Source organism: Kwoniella dendrophila, chromosome 4 (genome assembly GCF_036810415.1).
Source record: "Kwoniella dendrophila CBS 6074 chromosome 4, complete sequence".
Taxonomy (NCBI): domain Eukaryota; kingdom Fungi; phylum Basidiomycota; class Tremellomycetes; order Tremellales; family Cryptococcaceae; genus Kwoniella; species Kwoniella dendrophila.
In genome coordinates this window covers 1870811-1888938 of record NC_089479.1, presented here as the reverse complement: position 1 = coordinate 1888938, position 18128 = coordinate 1870811, and the positions used below count along the sequence as shown (strand labels likewise).

General features: G+C 36.0%; 8 protein-coding genes across 8 annotated transcripts; 5 read left to right on the top strand and 3 right to left on the bottom strand.

Annotated features, from left to right (window-relative positions):
- Positions 1-164: 164 nt before the first annotated feature.
- L201_003790 (uncharacterized protein) lies at positions 165-1587 on the bottom strand (the record flags this gene model as incomplete). The annotated part of the gene is made up of 4 exons (XM_066219541.1): positions 165-543; positions 663-995; positions 1152-1254; positions 1404-1587. 4 exons carry the CDS (start codon positions 1585-1587, stop codon positions 165-167), a joined length of 999 nt encoding a protein of 332 aa, XP_066075638.1.
- Positions 1588-2160: 573 nt separating this feature from the next.
- On the bottom strand, positions 2161-4796 carry L201_003789 (uncharacterized protein; the record flags this gene model as incomplete). Its single annotated transcript, XM_066219540.1, has 2 exons — positions 2161-3253; positions 3346-4796. 2 exons carry the CDS (start codon positions 4794-4796, stop codon positions 2161-2163), a joined length of 2544 nt encoding a protein of 847 aa, XP_066075637.1.
- Positions 4797-5382: 586 nt separating this feature from the next.
- L201_003788 (uncharacterized protein) lies at positions 5383-8208 on the top strand (the record flags this gene model as incomplete). Its single annotated transcript, XM_066219539.1, has 5 exons — positions 5383-5538; positions 5618-6004; positions 6083-6145; positions 6225-7226; positions 7306-8208. 5 exons carry the CDS (start codon positions 5383-5385, stop codon positions 8206-8208), a joined length of 2511 nt encoding a protein of 836 aa, XP_066075636.1.
- A 696-nt stretch (positions 8209-8904) lies between these two features.
- Positions 8905-9408, top strand: L201_003787 (uncharacterized protein; the record flags this gene model as incomplete). The annotated part of the gene is made up of 1 exon (XM_066219538.1): positions 8905-9408. One exon carries the CDS (start codon positions 8905-8907, stop codon positions 9406-9408), a length of 504 nt encoding a protein of 167 aa, XP_066075635.1.
- Positions 9409-9819: 411 nt separating this feature from the next.
- L201_003786 (uncharacterized protein) lies at positions 9820-10623 on the top strand (the record flags this gene model as incomplete). The annotated part of the gene is made up of 1 exon (XM_066219537.1): positions 9820-10623. The coding sequence occupies one exon, from the start codon at positions 9820-9822 to the stop codon at positions 10621-10623; it is 804 nt and encodes a 267-aa protein (XP_066075634.1).
- Positions 10624-11217: 594 nt separating this feature from the next.
- L201_003785 (uncharacterized protein) lies at positions 11218-11730 on the top strand (the record flags this gene model as incomplete). Its single annotated transcript, XM_066219536.1, has 1 exon — positions 11218-11730. The coding sequence occupies one exon, from the start codon at positions 11218-11220 to the stop codon at positions 11728-11730; it is 513 nt and encodes a 170-aa protein (XP_066075633.1).
- Positions 11731-11944: 214 nt separating this feature from the next.
- On the bottom strand, positions 11945-14681 carry L201_003784 (histidinol dehydrogenase; the record flags this gene model as incomplete). The annotated part of the gene is made up of 3 exons (XM_066219535.1): positions 11945-12173; positions 12267-12622; positions 12699-14681. 3 exons carry the CDS (start codon positions 14679-14681, stop codon positions 11945-11947), a joined length of 2568 nt encoding a protein of 855 aa, XP_066075632.1.
- Positions 14682-15033: 352 nt separating this feature from the next.
- Positions 15034-17417, top strand: L201_003783 (uncharacterized protein; the record flags this gene model as incomplete). Its single annotated transcript, XM_066219534.1, has 5 exons — positions 15034-15092; positions 15150-15238; positions 15300-15406; positions 15469-16846; positions 16903-17417. 5 exons carry the CDS (start codon positions 15034-15036, stop codon positions 17415-17417), a joined length of 2148 nt encoding a protein of 715 aa, XP_066075631.1.
- Between the last annotated feature and the right edge of the window lie 711 nt (positions 17418-18128).

Here is an 18128-nt window from a genome sequence, read left to right as displayed (position 1 = left end):
CTAACTATAAGTTCCCGCGTATGCACTTCATCAATACCACTCAAAGCCACTACAACCACCTCGGCTTCTACGACCACTCCACTCTACTTCACTCCAACCTCAGCCTCAATTTCAATCCACTCTTCCTCCACTAATACCTCATTTCACTCTTTTGTTTCAACTACTTAATCAGAATCATCAATAACTCTAGGTTTTGATCTACTTCTAGTCAACCTTCCTAGAGTTCCTTTAGCATCTGATCCAGCAATATTATGTAAATCTGATGATAGTACTGATGATCTTGATTTTCTTGATTTCGTCTCGGCATCTGATGAATCTATATCACTGGCTCCAGCTAATGATTTTCTAGTAGCAATTCTACCTGATCTTCTTGATGGTGTTGCAGGTGTTGATGTTGAAGTTGATGTTACACTAGCATATGATTCAGTTTCTTTATCACCTGTTGAACCTGAACCTGAAATTGATTTTTTAGTGGCTGGTGAAGAAGAAGAAGAAGAAGATTGTTTGGAAGCTTTGGCTGAATAAATCTTATCTGTGAATGGACTATGAATGAAAGGAATTATCAGCGTTATTTTAATTATTCTTTTATGAGGAGGAAGTACACTCTTTTCATATAGCAGAATAACGAATAAACAGAAAAAACCTAATAATTAAAAACTCACCCTTCATATTTCAAAGCAACAGAATAAACCAACCAAATCCAAGCAGCTAATAAAATACCAACTGGAGATTGAAACCATAAAGCAGTACCTAAATGAGTTAAAGCTGAACCAACATACATTGGATCTGATAAAACATTAAATGGGAATGAAGTAACTCTATGTGTCATTAAAATACCAAAATAATCTCCTAAATATGTTCCTGTTACACCTAATGCCCACATTGAACTTATAACAAAAGTTTGACCGGAAACAAATAAGATTATAGCGATAAGTTTGATTATTGGTTGGTCTAGTTCAATTAAAGATGGTTGGTTTTTGAGGGCATTAATGAATCTGTTGTAGGTTCATATTCGAATGTAGATAGAATTCGGAGTTAGATATTATACAAAGAACAATAATAGAGAGTGAAGAGGTAATGAGGGTCATCTGTCAGCCATATATTTGTGGCATGAGAATGTATATAACAGTACGATTTGATCAGTCACTCACAAATGATCTCTAAATCCACTAATTGAGAAAATAGTCAAAGCTAATAAATAAGTTCCAATCAAAGGAGATCCAACGATTTTTGTGATTGTCTTGTTTCGATATTCTAATTGAAAATATCACATATCAGCAATGATAAATCTTTTTTGGAAGCCACTCTCTGATCAAAATGATGTGATTGATTGTACTTGACAAAACAATAGTTGTATATGACATGAGTCTGAGAATAGAGAGATGAAGGTACAATGAACGTACCATTTCTAGCAACGGTATTCCAAAAGATTGGATTAAAAGCAGTCATAGCTACGAATGCCCATAAACTTGATTTATCTAATTCAAATAAAGATGGACCGGCTGAAACATATTTACATTGTGGATTTATTAATTCTTGTCCTGGGAACCAAGATGGTATTAAACTGATAAATGATGATTTTGACATTTTTTTATGCGATTCTTTCTAACTAGATGTGGTTTTGTATTGATCGTTCTCCAAAATGTTTAGAGACTGGATGAATCTCAAAATGATCGTACCTTCCCCTTGATAGTTGAATTTGAAGCTTTGAGACCCAAACAAAGGTATGAGACAAGGGATGTCATAAAAGGGGAAAGAGATAATGATAATGAGATCCGGAGAATAAAGAATAGTTGTTGACATCTATCAAGTTGGATGAAATTTCATCGACGCGACATTTTACTTCTTAATGCTTTTTTACTATATTAGGCAATTTTGGCTATTTATACGATATTATATTCCCCAAAATCAACATGTTTACTCGATGGTTGATATGCTAGAGTGGAGTAGAGAAACGAGATATGGGTATGATGCATGCAGTGTATAAAGATGATGAGAAATACAAAAGAGGTGTGAATTGATTATACTGAGTATATGATATACAATGTGTTTGAAACGTTATATGATTGATTGGTTACTTCAAGATTTGATGATATGATTCCCGCAGGAGGAATGTGGGTAGACAATGGACTGTTTGTATGGAAATCCTAGCTAAGCTCTCTAATTTGCCTTTCTTTGATCATCCCCACCACTAGCAGCATCGACAACTTGTAAATTTCTCCAAGTTTTCCTTTCTTTCACTCTTTGAGCTACATTTTTCTCTAACCAAGTTAAACCTTTTCTCGGTACACCTTCAACTTTTCTAGTACCATTTGGCATTACATTTTCTCTTCTCCAATCTCTAACTAATCTATCAACATCTTTACCTCTTTCACCTTTTGAATGTTTCTTTTGTCTTAATCCAGGTAATCTTTCTAAACAATTATCTAAGACTAATTCAGTTCTTTCTTTTAATTCAACAGCTTTTATACGGTTAGGAAAAGAAATTTCTAATCTAAAACTTAACCAAATATATAAAACTAAAGATTTATGTAAAGTTTCTAACATTGGTATACTACTTATAATTATAGGTGGAGTTAATAATTTTCTACCTATACCTAAAACAGGTGGTAAAGGTGGTAAAGTTCTCAAAGTTTCTTCAACTAATTCTAATTGATTAATTAATCTTGATGGACCGAATATTTCTTCTAATTCAACTAATCCCTTTTGAGAAAAATCATCTATAAGATTACGAAATATTGATTTTGCTCTTTCATCTCTAATATTAACTGGTGCAAAACAAAATAAATCAATTTCATTTAATGATAATTGATCTCTATAAGGTTCAATTAAATCAGCCAAAGGTAATTTATGTTCATATGCTGATAGTATAGTATAATTGGGTGTTTTAGCTAAACTTGTAAAATGTTCTAATAATGATCCATAAGTTGTATTTGATGGTAAATAATTTGAAAATTCAGCTAAATTTCCATATGGAATTTCTAAATTCGCTCGAGATATTGAAGGTAAATCTCTTTTCATTAATTCTCTTAATATTGGTAAATCTGCTTTATGTAATGTTGTAACTAAACCACCTGTAGCAGGTTCTTCGTCAGGAGTTGAAATTGCTGAAGAAGATTTAGAAGTTGAATCGTTTGATGTCTTGTAACGTCCCGCTCGACCAGCAATTTGTTTAATTTGCGTTAAGGCCAAAGGTACTTCAGTTTTACCATTGAATTTGGATAAGGATTCGAAAATCATTCGTTTGATTTTTCTACGCCATGAATAAGAATATTAGCGTTGAAGATACTACTAGTTACATGTATCCTTGATATTACCAAAATCGACAATTACAAATCAACTCACAAATTCAAACCCATTCCTACAGCATCCGAAGCGACCAAAACTTCACATAAACCATTTTCATCGTTAAAATCTCTTGCTTGTTCAGCTCTAGTTTCAGGTGGTAAAGCACCATAAACCACAGCACATTTTTTACCCACTGTAGATTCTACCAATTTCTTCACTGAAAATATATTTGATCTTGAAAATGTTACTATACAATCACCTGCTTCGATTTTTTCCCAATTATTATTTAATGATTCTTCAGCTACATTTAAAGGTGTTAATCTATTATATCTATGTACATTTAATTTATCACCTAAAGGTTCTAATAAATTATGTAACAAATGCACAGTAGTTTCATCACCACATAAATGAATTTCTTTTGAATTTAAACCTAAAATAGATTTTGTCCATGAACCACCTCTTTGCTCATCACCTAACATTTGAATTTCATCTATTACAACAACATCAAATGGTTTACCACCTTCGCCTCCTGGACCCGATAAAGGTAACATTTCAACTGTACAACTTAATAAACCAGAATCCGGATCGACAACTCTTCTTTCTTCACCAGTTAATAAATTACATGATCTACCTTTACCATTTAATTCACCTACAGTACCTAAATTCATTCTTTCCCAAACTTCATGTGCTAATAATCTTAATGGTCCTGCATATGCACCAGTTTTAGCTTTTGATAATGCTTTTAACGCATTATATGTTTTACCTGAATTTGTAGGTCCAATATGTAAATGAAATTCTCTTTTAATTGATCTCGCATTTAAATATTCATTCGTAAATGGTAATCTTGTTAAATCAGTTACATCTAATATTGATTGAATATGAATTTTATTCGTTGTTGTTAATTCAATTGTATTTTGTTTAATAGCATACTCTAAGAAATTCCTTAAACACATTGATTCTAATGTTGTAATTAATTTACCTTGATGTCCTGAGATGATCAAGTCTTCAACGTTCCAACCTGATTTATATAAATTCGATTTGATCTCTTCATCTTTTCCACTTGATAATTCTAATTCTTCAAGTATATTTTCTAATTCATTTTCAATTTGTATTAACCAATCTCTACTTATTTTCTTCGTTATATGGGATTGTAAACCATAAGTTTTCAATCTTGATTCAGCTCTAGGTGAATTGATATATTCTGGTATACGTTGTAACAACAATTTTAATATTTGTTTTGGTTTAGGTAATGGTTTTTCATCAAAATCATCAACTGATAATTGTAATGGTATTTTAGGTGTAACTTCATTTCTAGGTATAGTTGGATTTAGTAAAGCTGTTTTTGGAACAAATACGAATGGTGGTTGTTTTCCACCTTGTGATCGTAATTTAGGTATAGTAGTTGAGAATTGTCGAATCGATTTAGGCGTTATAGGTGTTTGTTGACGAAGTAAACATCTTCGACAGACTACTGGCCGTATCGATGGACCTGCTTTCGAAAGGGACATTCTGTTGATCAAATTGCGGAAGTCCAGGAGATATGATGAATTAACTTGGCTAAATACAGAGAACGATAACGATTATATCAGATATATCTGTATTCAACTCTACATGATCGCTATCTTCAACTTTTTTTTGTGAACGATCAAGATGTGAAAACGAATATTACGTAATGGAAAGCACAGGGTCATCATCATGTCATGTACTCGTACTCGTATGGTGGATGTTGAATGCAATGTTGTTGTTATTCTTGGACATTCATTTCCATTCATTCATTACTACTGCAAATTCATATTTCACCTTGACAACAGCATCAATCACACTAATACGACGGCTGGTAACATAGAAGAAGTATAGGACTGGGAAATCACCTCTTGATACGCCAAAAACCTTTTTGAGGGAAGCTCAGCTTAGCTAGGTGGTATTACCGTCCCAACCGGATCATTGCGGAGATAGAAACAACAGTAGTAGTATATCATGTCACAATGTAAGTTGTTGTAGCATTATTCTACTTGGTATTCACACCGAATAGGATTGATCTTTCCACCCATTCTGCTTGATGCATACATAGCCCAGCGTATATATGGACTAATCATGCTCGATACAACAGCCAATCCACCCGCCGGCGGACAACCTTCTCTCGCTCAACCTGTTCCTGCTCAACCACCATCAAGATCAGAAGTAGAACGTAAATTGTCTTTCAGATCAGCTACTTCTTCTTCTCGTCTAAATGAATCTCCTAAGAAGAAGGTGAGTTGAACTCGGGATATACTCTTGAGATCATTCGTTCACTTTGAAATCGATACTAATGGTTGAACTATGTATATAGAAACCAACTCATCAAATCCCATTAAGTGGATATCATCTATCATACTCAGCATCAGGTAACGAATCAGATTCATCTTCAATAACATCATCATCACAACCTCTTCAGGTAATTGGTTCACCAAATCCTACATCACCTTTATTAACACCTACAGCAACTTCTGTAGGTGGATTAAGTGCTATAGCAGAAAGAAAATTCGGTAATGACATTATTGATGAAATGGAATTAGAAGATGTAGAAGAAGAGGAAGAAGAAGAAGGACCAGAAAATGATAATGATAATGAAGGTAATGAAAGTGCAAGTGAAGTTGAAGATGGTGGTTTAGAAGGTTTGGAAGGTGAAAGAGTTGTTAAAAGTGGTTATTTATGGAAAAAGCAGGAAAGAAGAAAGGTAAGCTTTCAATCACGTCGTTGTCTTGTTTTTGCGACCCGGAATCAAGCTTATATCGTTAAATACCTTACATGATAGGCATGGAAAAAGAGATGGTTCGTTCTACGTACAGGAAAATTAGCTTATTATAAGGATGAAAAGGTATATTCAGCTTTTCTCTTCTGTCCGTCTACAGCTGGACGATTGGATAACGAAGCTGACAATATCTTGTTTCTTCTAGGAATACTCCTTGAAGAAAGTTATTGACTTGCATCAAGTCCACACCGTCGCCCCTGTTACCGTCAAGAAACACCCCCATTCATTTGGTATAGTCGTACCAAAACGAACTTTCTTTGCTAAAGCTTCTTCACAAGATGATATGGAAGAATGGGTCAGAGCTATAAATGGTGTTAGACGTAAATTATCTGAAAGAGAAGAAGAAGAAAGATCAAGAAGAGAGAAAGGTGAACATCATCATTATCCACAACATCAATATCATCAACAGCAGCAGAGAACTACTTCTGTTACTATACCTACAAGAGAAAGATCAACAGGTGATGCAATTGATACAACTAGTCCAACAACAAGTAGTGCTGCTGGATCATATTTTGTTAATCGACCGATTATAGGTGGATCATCTTCATCTCAAGCTATTCATACTGCTGGATCAGTGTCACCATCATTAGCTTCTGGTGGAATTATACCACCTTCATCACCTTTAGATACGACAAATTCACTTACTTCTCAAGTAGCCAAATTAAATATATCAACACCTAGAACACCATCCGCTCCCCCTATCTCTTCTCAACCTGTCTCATATGGAATGCCCGGCAGTAGAGTTCCTTCAACCTCTACTTCTGTACCTCCATCTAGGTCAGTTTCGACTAAAAGAGAACCTTCAGCGTCAAGTATAGGCTCTTCAACAGCTGCGACTCAAGGTAATCTGAATGAAAGACCAATAACTCTCAACCTACAGAACTCGGCTAGTGGAATGGGATCTAATCAGTTTATACCTAGTTCAGAAGATGAAGATGATCTTGATCAAGTCGAATCAAACCAAGGTGGTCAAGGAGGTCAATATCAAAATCAAGCACAATCTTTACCTTCAACACCTATGGATCCTACCAAAGTTATTCTGTCCGCTTATCTAACCAAAAGGTCTAAAGGTAGAGGCAGAAAAGTATGGAGGAAAAGATGGTTTGTATTAACTAGTCAAGGTGTTACTTATAGTAAATCACATATGGTGAGTCAATATCAAATTAGCGGTCTACATATGATGGCATGATAAGACAGCTAATACGCGAAATATTTCATTGATACAGGACACAAAAGCTCTACGATTTATACCTTTAACTTCAATTCTTGATGCATTGGAAGTCGATGCTTCTGATCAATCATCTGAATCTGAAACTGATCAAATACCTAATGCTCATCCACATAATCATAATCCATTCCATCCGCACGGTCATCAACATACACATCCTTCACATCATCAGCAAGGACTTGGCCATTCACCTAGTATGTCAATATCACCACCACAAAAACAGTACTTCACTACAGCTATGAGAGGCAGATTATCGTCCAATGACCATAATACACAACAACAGCTATCATCTTCAATATCATCAGCTACACCAAAAAATTCATTTTCACAGCAAAGTGCAAGTGCTGCTGGATCTTCGGATAAAAATGGTATAAACGGAGGACACGGAGATGAAAATGTTTTTAGATTGATTACTGCCAAAAGAACTTATGTTTTATGTGCACCTTCTGAAGAAGATGAAATTAAATGGTTAGCTGCAACAAGAGCTTTATTAAACCAATTAAGAATTAATAATCAACAACAACAACAACCTACAAGTCCAGTAAACATTACTAGTGGCCAAATGCAATTACCTACTATAACACAACAACCACCTACACCAGCAGCATCTTTGAGTGAATCTCAATCCCAATCACGATCTCAATCGCAATCTCAACCATTAAGTGTAAAACGAACAAATAGTAGATCAATCTCACAAAGTGGAAGTGGGATTACATTAGAAAAAGAATTACCACAATATCCAATGCCAAATATACAAAGACAAAATTCAAATTCACCATCACCTTCACCTTCAACACCGCCTACACCAGGTTCAGGCTCGGTAACTAGAGGTAGAAGTGCAACTTATATGGCTAAATCTGCTGTAGCTGATGTAGTCAAGAAGTTCCATCCTGAATCATAATAACATGATGATTTTTGGGTTGTATATGTGATTTCTTATCTGAATCAAGGAAAGGAAAAAGAGTAATGATATTGATATAATCTCTTGTGGTTCTTTAGTACATTATAAATAATGATTTTTTGATGATGATGATGATGATGATTTGTATATGATGAATCGTTTTTGTTTTTATGATGACGATTACCAGGAAGTGGACTGTTGTTTTACAATGGAGCAAGCATACTATGATGGTTCTTCAGAAGTACCAGCAATACTCGGAAAGGAAGTTCACCCATACAATTGTGGTATGACGATTGACTGTGGCACTCGCTCCTTTTCTTCATAAGCGGTAGATGAATCTCGATCATGTCAATTTTTCGCGATCCTGTCACTATGATTAGGGTATATAATAGTGAAATCTAAGCGCGATATTTATACGTATATCAACGATGTTTATAATCCTCGAGATAATATCAATTTTACTATATGAGCTTTGAGATAAGTAAAATATAGCATTTATAATCATAATTCAGTAGAACCTCATCCTGCTACAGTAATCCTATCTCCCTTCCCCGATCCCCATACCCCTTGGAATCGAGAAGCTAGAAAGACCAACAACAATCAAAAATTGTCATTTCACAACAGAGTGATACAGTACAGTACAGTACTAAGGAAGCCTTAAAGCCAAAATTAGAGATAAAAAGTTATCAAAACCCAATGACACAGCCTGATATTTCCGAAGAAAGTCAACATGAGCCAAATGAGGATAATACGAGTTTAATTAATCGTAGTTCACATGGTGAGAATATTTTTGGAGACAGATCAAGAGATATCCTTATTTCAAATGGGCAATATATGAAAGTAAGAAGACGGAAGCGATATTCTTCCACAAATTATACATCAGGAAATTCAAGAAATTCAAGAAGATCAACTGATCTTGAACATGATCATGCTGATGATAATGGATGGAAAGTCACTACTCGTGATGGTCGTTGGACTGTACAAGAATGTCCAAGTATGAGAAATGGATATATCATAAAGTCTAATAGAAGTAAACATAGAAACAAAGACAATACCACCAAGTGTGCTTTGGATCAAGGCGATAATCACAATTCGATAATCGATACAACCAGTACGAATAGTGCTTCAATAGGGACCGGATCAAGGCATCGATCGACACGACGTAGATGGAAACAGTCATCTACATGTACTTTGCTTTGATGCATTTATTACTGTACTGCTCAATAAGCCCCCCCCCCCCCCCCCCTTTGCAAAACTATCGTCAATGTGGATAAATCCATGTAAAAGGAGTTCTTCCTCACCCTCCCTTGTCCATATGTATGAAAGGATGAAAATAACGTACGACTACTACAGTATCAATCCTTTATTAGATTTTAGCCTTCTTTATTTCCTTTTACTCATATTCAACTCCGACTTGCCAGGTGGTCAAGCAGGGGTTTGGGCTTGACATACCATTTTGATGCATTTATAGAGTTATATACTGTTATTTTTTTGAGGTCTTTCTGCTCTTCTTTCCCTAATACGCAAAACCTACTGTACTTTGGAATACTGTGGTTACTAACGCTGCTGACACATACAACGTTCTTTTCAAACTAACAACTCGACTAAGAGATGAGTCAGTCAAGTCAGGATCTTCCTTCGATATTGAACGAAGGTGAAAATTCGGGCAAAGATACAGTCACTCCATCTCAATCTCAATCTCAACAGGAAGAAGGGATTAGTGCAAGTGAGAACGAAAATGAACATGAAGATCCAATCAATCAAGCTACTCAACCTACTGAAGATGCCAATATTGACGAAAGTGGCAAACATAGACGAAGACACAGACGTAAACATAGAAAACATAGACATGATGGAGATAGACATTTTGCGGATCTGACTTCGAATCATTATGAGGAAGAAAAGAGACCTTCATTAGCTTCAAGAGGTCTTTCATGGATTAATGATAAGCTTTCTGATCTTACTCTTACTTCATCTCAATCAAGGTCAAACCCACGTCCAACTTCAAGTCGAGTTCATAGTTACATCAGTACTCATACGCCTACTGATAGTGGAACAGATAATGACAACATAGCAGCAGGGGATGAAAGTCCTGATAAAACACGTAAACATAGACATAGACATAGGGAAGGATCAAGTCATAGACACTCACACAGACATGCACATACATCACGAGAAATATTTCAGGATGACCTTAATAAAGATTCTCATCACCGCCATAGACATCACAAGGAAGATACAACCGAAGATAGCCACAAAAGGAAACACAGAAGAAGGAGAAGAAGACATTCGTCTAAGACACATCAAAATACTGGAGAGACCAGTACTGCTCAATCTGAGAATGCAGAAACTATTGAGAAGCACCATGCAGGAGGAAAATCTGGTTCTTCCGATGAAGAATTATATGTTGACTAGTCATATAGTAATGGAAATTGGTTCTCCGTGATCATTTGAAACTATTTGTCGTTTTGTACTAAATTACGTATCCTGTGCAGTTCTGTCTTTCACATTTCTGTAACAATTACAAAAAGGTAGAAAAGAAATGGTAGGTACGTATCAAGTCGATTTCATTACCTTGATATCCTTTGATATCCTTTATTGTAAGAAGGATATTTTCTTTTACTGTAGTTGTCCGTTCGAGCGTGGATCATGAAGTTACGATGACGTTTTGCCGAAGAAAAAGGAAAAACACCTCACTCACTTTTGTTGTCTTTTTGTGTCCGAACCATGATTATCTACTGAAGATGTATGCGTTGTAAAGGATGATTGCACATCCGACAAAGATGCTAAATGACATTTCTCACGTTCAGGCTTCGTTATTGGTCCTCCAAGTCAGGTCTAACAATAACGAGTACTGTGATTAAATACTTTGCAGTATTGTTCTCTTTCTGGACTTGCGTCTTTCCAAGTCTTTACTCAGAATCAGTAAATACATATATATATATATACATTTGTTAACTCCCCCATAGAATTGTCAATTTACTCCACCTATACTTTACTTGCAGCAATATGAGTACTAAAGCATCTAAGGAAAAATCCAGCTTCGATGCAAATCGATATATGGCTGTAAGACATCGTAAAGATTCCTTTTCAGACTCTTCAATTTCATCGAAATCACCATCATCATCAAAAACATCATCAACAATAATATCTGTTGGTGATGGTACAAAAGATAGAAGTGGCAGTATCATTTATGGTCAAGTTCGCAGGAGAAATTCGAGGTCAACTACGGGAACTTCGGAATCAAGATCCAAGGGAACTGGTACAGCATCGACAACAGGAAATACTGATACTTTTACAGTTGAAGAAGTGATTGAATCTGATACTGAATCTGGTGGTACTCAGGATACTACTTCAGAACAGACAACATCTTCATCATCAAAGGATACAACTTCAAAAGGAGTTCATTTTCCAGAAGGTTTGGTTGATGGATCAACTAGAAAACCAAAAAGACATATAAGTAAAGTCGGGACAGGTAACAAATTGTTTGAGTTTGCTGCTGGAATCAGTACTAAGAGATAGGTATTCCTAGGTATTGATCCACAGTACCGGCATGACATAATCGAATTTAAATCTTATGAAGAATGTGTTGAGAGCTATGCATACTATAGATTATTGACATCTACCGTAGTTTCTATTACTGACCCAACGATCAATCTCCGATCTGGCGTTCAATGTCTGTATTCCTTGACTAAAACTTCTCAAATCTAATTTTGATCCGTTTCCTTTTATCTATCTATTTATTCAATTCAGCTAATCTTACTCTAACAGCATTAGCATGAGCTTCTAAACCTTCTCTTTCAGCTAATCTAACTACACTTGGACCTAAAACTTTCAATCCTTCACTTGAAACTAATTGTGATGTTATATGTTTTTGGAAAGATAATGTATTAACACCTGAAAATTGTCTTGCGAATCCATTTGTAGGTAATGTATGATTTGTTCCTGAAGCGTAATCACCGCATCTGTAACGTGCATCAGGTAATCAGCATTATTTCGTTCAATTCCTGTATGGCGAGCAGCGAGTTTCAATAATAGTGCGATAGGCCAAAACTCACGATTCAGGTGAAAAAGCACCAACGAAAACAGAACCTGCATTATCAATTTTTTCAACAGCTTTAGGAGCATCCTCTAAATGTAAAATCAAATGTTCTGGAGCATACTCATTTGAAAATTCAATTGCTTCATCTTGAGTTTTAACTAAAACAATAACAGATTTTTTAATTGCTTCTCTTGCAATTTCAACTCTAGGTAAAGCTTTAGCTTGTATATCAATTTGATCTTCAATATCTTGTAACAAATTTTCAGATAAATTGATTCCAACTAATACAACTTGTGAATCTGTTCCATGTTCTGCTTGTGATAGTAAATCAGATGCGACGAAAATTGGATTGGCTGTGTGATCGGCAATGACCTATAAATAGAATATCAGGTATCAGCACAAGGGGGTAATCAAACAGTGTATCTGGATTCGAATTATGACAACTCACCAAAACTTCTGATGGACCTGCTGGCATATCAATAGCGACTAAAGCATCCGTATCGTTTTGTACTAACATTTTAGCTGCAGTTACCCATTGATTACCTGGACCGAAAATTTTATCTACTTTTGGAACTTCATTTGTACCATATGCCATTGCACCTACAGCTTGAGCTCCACCAGCTTTAAGTATACAAGTTACACCAGTTAATTTAGCTACATATAAAACTTCTGGTGAAATTGAACCATCTTTTCTTGGTGGTGTAGCTAAAACAATAGTTTTACATCCTGCAACTTGTGCAGGTACACCTAACATTATAGCTGTTGAAGGTAAAATTGCTGTACCACCTGGAACGTAAATACCAACTCTTGATATTGGTCTAACAAATCTTGAACATTGTACACCAGGCATAGTTTCAACTACTAAAGCTTCTTTTTCAGCTTGTGCACTATGGAATGTCTTTACATTTTCATATGCTACATCAATAGCTTTTTTAACGTCTAATGGTAATTCTTCTTCTGAAGGTGTGGTAAAAGGTGGTAACAAAACATTTGATTTTAAATCTGCTTTATCGAACTGTTTAGTCATTGCTTTTAATCCTTCATCACCTTCTTTTCTAACTCTTTCAACTATTGGTTTAACTTTATCTATCATCGCCAATGAATTTAATACAGGTCTTAATAATAATTTCTTTTGTTCTTCTTTATTAAGATTTGATAATGTAACGTTTCTCATCTTTATTCTAGCTGTATCATCCTTTTCAGGGAATGATTTTGGTACTGGTTCAGTAGGTTTTGATTCAGGTTTAATTGGTTCCGTGGTATCACCATTAATTTTAGCTTCCCATTTAGGTTTAGCATCACCTCTTCTTCTTGTGATTTTCAATGATTTCTTATCTAAAGCTTTTTCAACATCTTTTAAAGAAACACCTTTTGAAATACATTTAGTTAAAGCGAAATAAAATAAATCTGCAGCTTCAAAAGCTATTTCATCTTTTGAATTTGCTTCACATAATTCTTCAGCTTCTTCCATAATTTTTGATTTTAATAAATTTTCGTCTGTAAATAATCTTTTTGTATATGAACCTTCTGGTGCTGATTGTAATCTTGAATTTAATGTATCTTCTAATTTTGATAATCCATTAAAATTACCAAAACAAGTTTTTTGTAAAGGTAAATGACAAAATCCTGTACCATATTGAACAACTTCAAAAATTAATGAATCTGAATCACAATCTAATTTAATTGAAATTAAATCTTGAATTGAACCTGAAGATTCACCTTTTCTCCATAATCCATGTTTTCTAGATTGATATATTCCTTTTTGTGTTAATATAGCTTCTGTAATTGATTCTTTTGATGAATAAACTAATCCCAAAGGTTTAATTGAATGATTACTTGATGAGACGATTGTAGGATATAATCCATCTGGTCTATCAGTTATAATTGGTGATAAAAATGCTTCAGTAATTGATAAATGAGTAGAAGTTGTTTTTGATGATGCAGCTAAAAATTCTGTTGGAATAACGTATGATGATGGTCTAGATGATTTGATTGATTCGAGTATTTCTAATGGTTTTGGTGATGGGTGTTGTAAGTAGATATCAATATTGGAAAGTCCTAAAGATTTTTCGGTATGAACTGATGATGAAATGATATAAAGACCTGAAACTTGTTCAGAAATTTGTTTTGAAGATTTCTCTAATTGATCTTCGGTAAGTTTAACAATTAATCGTTCTTTTGGTACTTGACCATCAAGTTGTTCAAGTTGAGAAGGTGTGATGACTATTTTATAAGCACCATTATCTAAAAAGGAAATGAGATCTTGATTGGTTTCTTCAGCTTGAACGTAATAACTTGCTTGAGATGGTAAAGTTGATAAAACAGCTTGAACTAAATCAGCAGGTATTAAAACTGGACCAAGAAGAGCTAGAGAGGGTAATAAGGTGGACCCAGATGGGTCTATAAGTGGTAAGAAAGGTGGTGTTGACATTTTTTGTCGATTTTCAGTCGGAATATAGATGATATATGAACAGGAAATTCAATAAGAAACCAGATATTTTCAACTTGTATTTTCTATCTTTCTAACTTTTCCGATCATCATCATATCGCTCGACTCAAAGGACCTTGACACGTGGTAAACACCGGCTCAGATCTCAAATACACGTGGATTTGTTCGTTATTGGGCTTTTGATAAGATGAATCCAAGACGCGTATAATAACCGTATGAACATGACGACTTTTAACATTACTTTTGGTTTCTTGCATTGTTACCATTGATTAATGATAATATCACCAAGATAGTGAAGGCGATTGCATAGCGCCCAGAAGGGCTCCAAATCATCATGTCGAATTATGAGACCGTTACAACAGGTCGTTCGAAGCGTAGTACAGCGGGAAACCGGTAAGTTTAGCTGAGTGGTTACGATTGTTTACATTCGACAGCTGACTGTCCTTTCAGTATGCGAGAGCTGTTGGAGAAGGCTCATCAGGAAGACGATGATGACATATTCAAAGAAGTAGAAGATGATGAAGAGTTCTCGGCTCCTCGTAAGTTTTGTCGTTTCTAGAAGATTGTAGCGCAGGTCAACTTATATATTCTCCTTTGCAGAGGATGTGAAGGATGTCTACTTGGAAGAATTCGCTGATACCGATGAAGAGGTTGATGAAGATGAAGAAGCAGAAGAAAGAGCTATCAGAAAGGAGGAGAGGAAAAAAGTAAGCTGATATCTCCTCATTGTAGCTCAGCATATACTTACAGACTATTCATCCTATCATAGGCTAAAGGGAAAGGTCGAGCGATATACGACCCACTGTCGAATATCAACAAAGGTCGACTACAAAATCAGCAAAGTAAAGCTGATGATTCAACGACGAAATTATTGGAAGATCCAACAATCTCATTACTTGATCCAACTTTAGATCCAAGTAATATGGCACCTTCAACATTGATATTAGCATTAAGGAAAAAAAGAAGAGAAGTTAAAAGGGAACAATTAAGATCAGAAGCTAGAAGATCAAATTTAAGAGCATCAACATTAAAAACTGATATTGAAATTGCGGAAAAAGAAAAATTACAAAACGAAACTTCCAACAACAACCAAAACAAAGGTAGAAGAGCTAAAAATTCAAATGTAGATCATGAAAGAAAAAATAGAGTAATGACACAAGATGAATTAATTGCTGCAGCTTTAGAGATGGAAGAAAAGAATAAAGAAGCTTTAAAAGATTGGTTAAAGAAAGAAGATGAAAAGAGAGAATTAAGAAAGATTAGTAGAAAAAGAGTTAAAGGTCCTAGATTGACTTGGGTTAGTAGGACTGTAGGTAAATTGATTGAAGTTATAGGTGAATCAAATGTAGTGGAAGAAGAAGTTCCGGCGGAGAAGACAAAGGCTACCGAAGAAGAGAAAAAAGTAGAGGATACCCATCAAGAGAAAATCACTCCTACAGATCAAGCGACAGAGCAGCCGAATATCAGCGTAGTAAATGAAGATATAGCGATTACATCGGCAGATCGTCAAACGTCTCCAGTGACTAAGCCATCTCCTACTTCGCTCACGAGTACTCAGAATGAACCAACGCATAATCAAGTTGCCACAAACCAACCGCCTACAACGCAAAGTCTAGACGCAGACGTAGACCAAAATCCTCCTTCTGTAAACATCACTGCAAATATCCCTTCTGCAGCTCAGACTCCTTCGCCCTTAGAGCCCAAAATTACGGATGGAACGACTTCCTTGCATGAACCTACAGCTGTTCCAATGGTACAACTACAATCGCAGGAGCCTTCAACTACAACTACTCCGCTCAACGAGTCTGGTAATGTCTCTGGAGAACCTTTGGAGCCAATTGTCGGTGGTTCCGCTCTTACGGACACGCCAGCCGATAAGCCATCGTCTCAAATATCAAGTAATCTGCCTACCTCGATCGAAGCAGGCCCATCAAAGGCTGCTCTAGCACCGCCTACTCATGTCCCCGAACCTTCAACACCTGAAAAACAAGCTGTTGAGCAGACTACGGATGACTACAAATATACCAGAAATTATCTGATTTTATCTCAAATACCCGGCGGTTTAACGGAAGAAATCAAACTCATACTGGGTGATCATGTAGAATGGGATCAATTGAAGTATATACCGGCTCGAATGCGTCCGATCAGTAAGTTGTGGCAATTTTTTTGAATAAGAGTCATACTGATCGATTTCCTGATCCAGATCGTCGACTACCTATATGCCCTTTCACCGGTCTACCAGCCAAATATCGACATCCTGCAACTATGATACCTTATGCTACTAAAGAAGGGTTTCAGCAGATAGAAGCATTGTTACATGAGCGATATAAATACGATGCAGGAGGATGGTGGATAGGTGGGGAAGAAGATATTCATGCAGAAGGAATGGAAGGGGTTGAAGGATGGTGGGAAGCTGTCAATGGCGGATGGCTCGGTGGAAACGAGATACCGCCTGAACCTGAGCCAGAAGAAGTTGTTCAAGAGGAACTTATAGTGACAGAGGATATCGAACCCGTAGAAGAAGCGGAAGTCATCATTAAAGGTAAACGGAAGATAGGGCGAGAAAGTGCTTCTGCCACTCCTGTCCCAATACCTAAGAAGGCTAAAAAAAGAGGTAGACCAAGTAAGGTCAAAATAGGTACTGTCGGATCAGGGGAGGAGTTGAGTTCACCTGTTGCTGAGAGCAGTAAGCCGAGAGACAAAGGGAAGAAGAGGTAGCTCTATCATAAGATTATACCAAACCTGTTGTATGCATTTAGACCTGTTGTACTCTGCCAGCTAGATCGATGTATGCATTTAAGCCTTTAAGCCTTATCTTACCTGAACTGATTGCCTGTAAAATGCCACATACGGTGAGTAGTATACTGCCGAAATGCCGAATGATAAACCCTTTATTTTTTCGAGAGTGGAGGATGTTATTATGTATTCTGGAGGAAATAGGAAAAAAGGGATGAAATTATATTCACCATACAGTACGATAACGGAGCCGACCCTACTCACTTTTTGGTTAGACTACTGTACTCGTACTGCCTACCACGCTGGTCCACCTTGTACTCCACTCCTCAACATCCCCTTTTGCATCTCATCCTAGCAAAAAGTTTTTTCAACCTTTATCTCTTTTCAATCTTGGTTTTTTCTTCTTCTTCTTCTTTAACCAAAAACTCCAATCAAAAGGAGCTATTTTTTCATTCTTTTAACTCCTATCCTCCTCCTTTATACTCTCTTTATAAATTAATCCTCAAAAGAAAATCTATTCAAAATGGTAAGTCTTCATCGCAACTCAGATTTTGCCGCTTCTTTACAGAGTAGGATAATGACTAATCGCCGCTTTTTTTTTCCCATATCTATAGGTTAAGTAAGTCTACATCTCCTTATCAACAATTTCCATTCACTACCCCCAACATGATCAGAATAAACCAGAGAGAACGA